Here is a 9939-nt window from a genome sequence, read left to right on the forward strand (position 1 = left end):
ATTTCGCGTATATATAATATATACATTAATAAAAATTATAAAAATATTTTGGATACATAAATTTGTGCATGTATTTTATTATACATATGAATAAAATCGTATATATCTAAAACTAATATTTCAAAATGGCGATGGATGTCCAATACCTGCAAATAGTTTCTTAAAAGAAATTAAAAATTAATGTTAATAACTTCAGTACCTAGAAATAATTTTTTAAAAGAGAGACAAATTATATTAATTAAAAATATATTCATTCGTAATCATTTTTATCAAAAAATTAATAAAAATTAATCACAAATTATTGAAATGAAATATGAATATAACTATGAAATTATTTGAAAAATAAAAATTTATACACAACGCTACATCCATATTTAATCTACTCTTAAATCTTTGTGGCATTAGATAATATAATACCAATCCTAATAATGATAAAACATTTTTAACGAAGAAAAGAAAAGATACATTTCTCTCATCTATATATATATTATTTAAATAAATTCGACTTAAAGAAGCGTATGACGTTCGTCGTTGAATTATTATCAAAATCATTGCTTCGGAAATTGCCACAAAACCTGGGATTAGTTCCTTCAATCTTATAATAAAAATTCCCAATTTTCAACAGAGCACCGAACTAGAATGCGAATGGATGTCACAAGAACCGGTGAGAAATAATTCTCCATGATGAAAATCGTTTCGAGTCCTTGGCGGTACGAGCCACATTCATTAACGTTTATTTAACGGAAGGAACAATGATAACTCTTTTATTAAAACGACAATCTCGTCTAAGAACGCGAAAAGAACGGAAAAACACAGTGATTTCACAACCGTAATTTATTAATTTATTTATAAATATTTTCCGATACGAAATTCGTAAGTACAATTATAATTAAAAAATCAAATTATTAAATTCATAATAATTAACTCGCGATTCCATAATATCGAAGGTGATCGTTAAATTTTGCGAAGCTAATATTTAATCGTTGACTTATTACATCGAATCTTCACTCTCTTATTCGACATTTCTTTATATTTAATTAGAAATATTTAGGAATATTATGTGACGAGAGGAACAGCGATCAAATTCTTTTGTTAAAATGATAATCTTGTATAAGGACGCGAAAAGAATACGGAAAGAACAGGGTATTTTCGCAATCATATTTTAATAATTTATTTTAAGAATATCCGCGCGATATGGAATTCATAAATAAATAAAGATAACGGAAAGCATATCATTAAATTTATAATAATTGACTCGCGATTTTGTAACGAAGGCGTCCGTCAAATTTTAAAATGCTTATATTTAATCATTAATTTAACATCAAATTTTTACATTTTATATAAAAATTTTCCGAATTTATTAATGACTCTTTGAAATGAAAATACAAACAGTTACTCTTTTATGATTATTCCAAAAATATATACTTCAGAAACAAATACTTCAATTTAATGAATTACTGTTATCTTAATTACTATTATGTAATCATTATACGTATACTTTCGATAATTTTTCGTGTAATTTATATAAGAATTTACAATCGTAAATACAATTTCATATAATATAATTATAATTATAATTGTATTGTATTTTACAATTAAAATATCAATGTTGGATTATAATTAAAATACAATTATAACTATTTATAATTTACAATTTACAAATTTATGATGCTATCAATATCAAATAATAATATTCGATTTATTCAAATATTTAATAACATTGATATAATAATTTGATATTGATAACATTAACATTTGGATTTAATATTATATTTGATTTAATACACATATATTTTTAAGTTTTAAAATAAAATATAGCATGTTTTGTTATTTCTTAAACGTTAATAATTATGCAATTTCTTTAATATTTCTGAAGATAAGTTTGATAATTTAAATTTCACTTTTAAAACAATTTTATTTTTAAAACATGTTATATTTATTTTTACAATGTTTTTAAAAATATATTCAACCTAATTGAAATAATTTTTATTAGAATTATTGGAATATTAAAAGAAAGAATGAATCTTTCTTAATAGCCCTAACAATCCTACTATTATAGAATTCTAATTGTTCAGGATTCGCCCTGAATTTCAAACGAAAATATCACCCCCCCGTAATACTGGCGCCATCCGTGCGCGCTAAATCGAACTCACAAATATAATTCCGTACGGTGTTTTTTCGAAATCAACCAGGATCCGCGTGATCGCGTAATAATACATGGTCCTGGCCAATTAGGCATCGGAAAATCACGTGATTTGACGTACCTGAACAGGATAGGCTCAAATCAGATCATCCAATACGCAATCGAGCCTTTATTATCCGGGAGAAAGGCTCTCTCCCGCTGAGTCACTGTTGAATCCTACCTAGTCATTGCGAGAGTCATGGAAAGTTAAAGCGAAGTCATTGTTGAATCCTTATCAGTGTCGAATTTTCGAGCAGCGAGAACCAAGATTTTGCAAGTGCTTTTGAAACATTAAGACTTGCAAAGCGCGATTATATTCAATAGACAAATTCTTGTATCAGATATCGTGACGGATCATTGGACAATTCATTTAAAGATAATCGATTCCGTTCAACACGTTCTGAGCGAGAGTGCCGGGATTCATCGGAGCGCCTCCACTCTAAATTAGAGGTGGAGCCTGTTTCTCATTGAGCCTCCGCTCATTCGTCGAACAGTGGATCGTGCGATCTCGCTCGCTCTCACAGACAGCCCGATAGAGCGCTGTCTCTCTCAGTTTCGCGTCAAACCGTGGAAAGTGCGGTCTCGCTCGCTCTCACAGACAGCCCGATAGAGCGCTGTCTCTCTCAGTCTCGCGTCGAACCGTGAATAGTGCTGTCTCGCTCGCAATCACGCGGACGACTGAAAGAGCGCTGTCTCGCTCGCTCTCACAGACAGCCCGATGGAACGCTGTGTCTCTCAAGTTCGTGCGTGCACCCGCGAATAGTGCGGTCTCGCTCGATCTCGCGGACGGCCGCAATAAAGCCGTCTTGCTCGCTCTCACAGACAGCCCAATGGAGCGCTGTGTCTCTCAAGTTCGTGCGTGCACCCGTGAATAGTGCGGTCTCGCTCGATCTCGCGGACGGCCGCAATAAAGCCGTCTCGCTCGCTCTCACAGACAGCCCGATGGAGCACTGTCTCTCTCAAGTTCGTGCGTGCACCCGTGAATAGTGCGGTCTCGCTCGCGCTCGCGGCAATAGAGCGCCGTCTCGCTCGCTCTCACGCGAACAGCTGATAACGCGCTGTATCATTTATATCAAGTGAACAATTGTATAGTACGATTTCGCCAAACCGAGTACGAATCTCGACGTGCTCAACTATTCGAAATAGAGTCGCATACGCATCGAAAGCTCATAACCTTGTACATATCGTGTATTTTGCGCAATAAACTTATCACCACTCGTATGTGGATGTCACTGTGGTATAATCAAAGGAACAATTTTACGTTATTTCATCCCGTCACTCATCCAGTGCGAAATCACGTGATTTGCAAACTCACGATACCTTCTCGGGTGTGTCCCGGCAAAATAAAATCGCAATTCAAAGTTGCGATCCCGAACACTAATGATCTTAAGAGTCCTATCAACCCTAATATCAATAGAAGAATTCTAATGATTTTACTTAATAGCCTTAACAACCCTACTTCCTGATTAACTAAAATTATTCGAGATTTGAGGAACCTATCTCTAATCATCACCTCACCTAATCATGTATATATATTTTAGTCACGTACCCTAACCGCGTGCCTTAACCACGTGCCTTAACCGCGTGCCTTAACCGTAGGTTCTTTAGGCCAGTTGAACCCCCTTTCGTTGATTCTGGCCACTTTCTTTCTCGATCTCTAATCAGAGATCGAAGAAGGAGATAATTACTCCTTGTTTTGCCGGATAATTAACTTATCACGCCCATATCACGGTGAGCGCCGTCCAGATTCGATTAGCCGGGCTGGAAAAGTGCTAGCTTTTGAAGCTCAGCATGCTCTGCTCCGATCACAGCATCGAGACACGATTGGTGGGTCAAACTACATGAAGAAAGACTTCATCGCCGTGGTTGAGGAGGCTTACCACGTGAACAAGGGCATCTTTCTGGATTACGTCGATCGGATCAGCAGCCCGGTTATCTTGACCGTCTCGGAGCCCGGCGAGTCTCCTCCTCACCGCACTACTTTGCCTCGAATCCAGCTGCCTCTTCTCTGGCAAGTATGAAGAATGGTCGTCGTTTCGGAACCTCTTTCAGTCCATCATCGGACTAGACGCCTCTCTTCCGTCCGTGGAAAAGCACCATTACCTGAAGGCGTGTCTGAAAGGGGAAGCAGATGTGTTAATTCGGAGCCTTCCGACTACGGCCGAAAACTTCACTCGAGCTTGGATGATGCTGAAAGATCACTTCGAAAACAAGAGGCTCCTCGTGCGCACTTATTTGTCACAATTCACGGCTCTTCAGCGCAAAGGGCGAATCCGCTACAGATTTACGCAAGCTGTATCTCAACGTTAGGAGCACCGTCGGTGCTCTCGAAAGTATGGACGGAGCTGACGGCCTCCGGAGGCTCCCCTCGCAGTGCTGCTTGCGACCGCGAGAGTCCGAGTCGCCGACCGGTTCGGCAAATTCCATGCAGCCCGGGCCCTCATAGATCCAGGTTCGGAATCATCTCTCATCACTAAATCTCTCGTTCAGCGCTTACGACTGCCTCGGAGCTCGGCATCGGTCGCTATCTTCGGCGTCGGCGATATTCAGACGGGGCGCTCGCGTGGCCTCGTTTCGGAGACGATCACGCAATGGAAAGGGGAAGCCTCCCTTGTATCGGCTCTCGTCTTCTCCAATCTCACCATCTACGAAGGAAACTTCCGAGCTAATCATCAGGCGTGGCGCCACCTACACGACCTTGACCTCGCCGATCCCGATTACCTGGCGGCGAATCCAGTTGAGCTCCTGCTAGGGGCCGACGCTCATGATGCCATCATCTTGGACGGCCTGCAGAAGGGAGGACCCCAAGAACCGGTGGCGCAGAAGACGACGCTGGGCTGGATCATTTCTGGATCGGTCAGTCCCGCGACTCCCTACGGACGATCCACTTCTCACCTGTGCCAGGTTGAAGAAGATCTGGACTCGCTCGTCCGTCAGTTTTGGCAACAAGAGGAGCTGCCGGTGACAGCCTCACTGCTGACCCCCGACGACCAACGTTGCGAGGACTTCTTCCGCACAACTCATACTCGCACCTCCGAGGGCCAATACGTCGTCCGACTGCCGATACGAGAATCCCTGCCTGACTTGGGGATTGCCCGATTAGACACAGTACGATTAGACACAGCCAATTATATCGACCGATGCCTAGGGTAACCAGCACGATCAAGCACGATTAGCCAATCAAAGCCAGTTGTGTTCAATCATACTGTGTCTAATCAGAGGTGTATCGCCTGACTTAGCCTCCACGCGCCTTGCCGCTCTCCGTGTCCTCCGAGGGATGGAGAGGAAGTTCAGCCGAGACGGCGGCTTCCAACAACGCTACCAGGAGTTCATGCGTCAATACGAGGAGCTCGCGCACATGACTCCGGTGAGTCAGGACTTGTGAACAGCCGATCGTGTTGCTACTTCCCGCACCACGGAGTAGTCCGGGAAACCAGCGCGACTACCAAGCTCCGCGTCATCTTCAACGGCTCAACGATCTCGTCATTCGGTCACTCTCTAAATCAGTTCCTGATGGTGGGACCCAACCTACTGCCTCCGCTTGCCGACGTCCTTCTGCGATAGCGATTGCATCGCTACGTCTTGACTACAGATGTCGAAAAGATGTACCGCCAAATACTAGTACACAACGAAGACCGAGATCTGCAACGGATCATATAGCGTTACCAAGGAACTGACGAGCTCACGAACTATTAGCTGAACACAGTTACTTACGGTCTGGCTTGTGTGCCCTTCCTTGCCATGTGCACGCTCCATCAACTGGCCGACGATGAGGAGGCCCGGCGGGGCCACTGGGCCCCGCGTCCACTGGGCTCCAGCGTCTTGCGTCAAGACGTCTACATGGATGACGTCCTAACTGGTGCGCCCTCGGTTGAAGCCATCCAGGAGCTCCAACGGCAATTGACAAGAATTTGCAAGGCGGGCGGATTCCCGCTACGCAAGTGGTCCGCTAACGACGACTCGCTACTGACAGGCATTCCCTTGGAGCATCGGACGCAGCGCGAGCCTCGGGCTTGGCAACCTCACAAAACACACACGACTTTGGGCTTGCAGTGGCACCCGCGCACGGATGACTTCTCATTTTACACCCGCGACATCACTGTGACGGCCATCACCAAAAGGTCAGTGTTGTCGCTGACCTCCCGGCTGTTCGACCCTCTTGGATGGTTGGCTCCTGCGATCGTGAGCGCCAAGATCGCATTCCAAGGGACCTGGCTCCTGAGACTGGCTTGGGACACCCTCCTGGATAAAGAGTCTACCCGCTTCAGGAGACGATTCCCGGATGAGCTGCCGCGTCTGGAGGACATCAGGGTCCCACGCTTTGTTCACACGTCGCCTTCCCGCGCTGACCCCGAGCTTCATGATTTTGCCGACGCCTCTGAACAAGCCTTTGCCGCAGTCGTGTACCTGCGGCAAGCTACCGATGCCTTTTGGGTCATTTCGCTCCTGGCCGCTAAAACGAAGGTCGCGCCGCTCAAACAGGTCTCTCTACCCCAGCTGGAGCTTTGTGCCGTACTATTGATCCGACTAGCCACACATTTTCGACGCATTCTGGGGCTGCCCGGTGCTTCGCTGCATTTCTGGTTGGACTCCACCGTGGTCCTGAATTGGATCCGGGGTCATCCAACTAGATGGAAGACGTACGTCGCTAATCGAGTATCCGAGATCCAGACGACGGCTCCCGACGGCTTATGGCATCACATTCCCGGGCCTCAGAATCCTGCGGACTGCGCGTCTAGAGGCCTATCACCAGCTACTCTCGTGGGACACGACCTGTGGCGAGGCCCTCCCGCGGCTCGTCACTACCTCCTCAGCATGGCTCCTGATGCGCTGCCCGCTTTGGACGATTTGCCCAAAATCCAAACGACCTCTCAGCGCTGAAGTCACCTCCTGAAGAGCTCGACGAACTCGTGCGGTTGTCTTCCCTCAACCAGCTGCTGCGCGTCACATCTTGGTGCCTCCGATGGTCGAGGCGGCGAGGAGCTCCGCTGGCAGCTAAGTCCTCTTCAGGGCCCTGGGGTTCTATCCTGACGGCGGATGAGATGGAGGAGGCGCGGCTCTTGTGGATCCAGCGAGTGCAATCCTGTCACTACAACAAGGAGCTTCAGTCTTTGCGTCAAGGCCACGCGCTTGATCGAGGTAGCAAATTTGCCCAATTACACCCTTTTTTAGATTCCCTGGAAGTCCTGCGGGTAGGAGATCGCCTCGAGAACAGCCTTCTATCGGATGACGAGCGAAATCCTGTGGTGCTGCCGTCTGACTCCCATTTTTCCCGATTGGTCGTCCAGGCTTGTCATCTTCGAACTCTTCATAGCGGAACGCAGCTCACGCTCGCGATGGTGCGTCAGCGTTACTGGATGCCCCGAGCGCTTGTCAAGCGGATCATTCGACAGTGTGTCACTTGCACACGCTGGCGATCGGCTGCCCCGCAGCAGCTAATGGACGATTTACCTCGGGTGACTCCGGGAAAGCCCTTCCTGGACGTTGGGATCGACTATGTTGGACCCGTACAGCTGCGGACTGCTCGAGGGCGAGGTCACCGATCCTACCGGGCTTTCATCGCGATATTCGTTTGCCTACGCACCCGGGCCGTCCACTTGGAACCGATGTCCGACTACACCACCGACGCGTTCCTTGCAGCCTTGCGTCGGTTCACCTCCCGTCGAGGACTTTGTTGGACGATATGGAGCGACTGCGGAACGAACTTCGTGGGAGCGGACACCCAGCTACGACGACTCTTCGCTGCCAGCAACCCGGAGCTACAGCGGATCCAGGGCGAGTTAGCGTGTGATGGCATCCACTGGCGATTCAACCCGTCGTCTGCCCTACACTTCGGTGGAATTTGGGAAGCTGCCGTAAAATCCATGAAGCACCACTTACGTCGGGTCATCGGAGACGCCATTCTTACCTTAGAGGAGATGGCGACCCTTCTCTCCCAGGTTGAAGCGTGCCTGAATTCCCGGCTCCTCCAGGCCATGACGGACGACGCTGAGGACCTCACCGCCCTGACCCCGGGGCATTTTTTGATCGGTTCCGTCCTCCTCGCCGTACCTGAACCGTCGCTGGCGGACCAGCCTGTCAGCCAACTTGATCGCTGGAGATTGCTGCAGCGGATGCGGGACCATTTTTAGAAGCGTTGGGCCAGAGAGTACCTCCATACTCTCGCATATCGATCCAAATGGCAAAGAGAAACGAGGTTGGATATCGGTCGTCTCTGCCTGGTTTGCCAGGACAACACGCCATCTACCCGATGGCCCCTGGCTCGCATAGTCCTCACTCATCCCGGCGAAGACGGACGCGTGCGCGTTGTCACCGTCCGCACTGCTGGCTCATTATTGAAGCGACCGATCGCCAAGCTCGTCCTCCTACCTGTCTGCGAAACGAACTTACCAGACATGACAATTTTATAAAACCAAATCAATTTGTAAAACCTTGTGAATAATTTGCGTGATTCAAGCATTTGGTAATAATTACCTGTGCGAGCTACTCATAGCTAACCATGTCGTGAATCCATATCGTTGATCACACGTTCACTTAATTCACGATCTTAAAAAAAAAACTCGTCGCTATTCCTGCCTTCCTTGCATAGCCTTTCGCCCGAAGCTTCGGGCAAGGCGGGCGGGATGTTCGAACTCAAACAAAGAGAAGGCGGGGGCGCGTTTGCGCGTTTGGCGCTCCTGGCAACCGTTAAACGTATATCGCTTTGTCTGAAATAATACAAACAACACTCGCCCTTCTGGAAAGATCCAAGATTTAATAAATAACGCGTTAGACAGTAAAATTCAAACCAAGTTCAGTAACAGTCGAGCTCTTGAAAAATCGGAATCTTTCAGAAGGACTCGATTATAAATTAACGCGCCCGGCGAGCGCGGCTCGTTTATTGCTCGAAGTCTTCGACGCGCTCTTATCGCTCTATCGATCTATCGCTCTTTAAACGTTTTTCCGTTGCGGATTTCAACGATTCAAAGCTCGGTGCTGATTTTCGATTATTTTCGGTTCGAAAAGCATGGATTAGTGCGCCCGTGAATATTGTAATACGGAGAGGACCTTTATAAATATATGTATATATCTTTATTAATACTTCTGGTGTCTTCAATTTCCTCCTCTGAACGTCTCGTTCTCGCATCTCGCTCACGCCTCGCTTATTTGTCCATGTTATCGTGAACAATTATAAATTATAAATTATTAATTAAATTATTTATATTTTTATTTATATTATCAGAGAGACATATACAGGGTGGGGCATTTATCTTGAGACAAGATAATATCTCGATTGGAGTCGATTATTTTGAAAAAAGTTTTAGACAAAAGTTGTATGGTTTCAAGGTGGACATAAGATGGTGTTATTAGTTTGATCTTGAAGAGCCACCTGAAGGACACGCGAAGGTCAGCTCCAACTTTTTAAATGGGACACCCTATATGCTTTTGCATATTCTTGTAGCTCATCTCAAGAGCTTTCCAAAACACTATAATTAAGTTAGTTTTCATTAAGTACTTTCCAAGTTATGAGGCTTGAAATCATTTTTTAATTTTACATAAACCGTAAAATATCTTGTAAAATATTCATTTTTCGATTATTTTACTTTAATACTTTTATGTACAAAATAATGAGAGGAATCAATTGGTGTAATGAAAACATACAGTTGTTTTTAAGAAAAAATATGTAATTGTTAATTGCAAATTACATTTTTTTTTTCGAAACAACTATGAGTTTTCTTTACACCAATTGATTTTTCTCATTATTTTGTACATAAAAG

General features: G+C 45.2%; 1 protein-coding gene across 1 annotated transcript; it reads left to right on the forward strand.

The window, feature by feature from the left end:
* The first annotated feature begins 7224 nt into the window (after positions 1 to 7224).
* On the forward strand, positions 7225 to 8313 carry LOC105255050. The gene has a single exon (XM_011264102.2). The coding sequence runs from the start codon at positions 7225 to 7227 to the stop codon at positions 8311 to 8313; it is 1089 nt and encodes a 362-aa protein (XP_011262404.2).
* Positions 8314 to 9939: the final 1626 nt, after the last annotated feature.

The sequence above is a fragment of the Camponotus floridanus genome, unplaced genomic scaffold (assembly GCF_003227725.1).
Source record: "Camponotus floridanus strain SB8 unplaced genomic scaffold, Cflo_v7.5 scaffold8, whole genome shotgun sequence".
NCBI lineage: Eukaryota > Metazoa > Arthropoda > Insecta > Hymenoptera > Formicidae > Camponotus > Camponotus floridanus.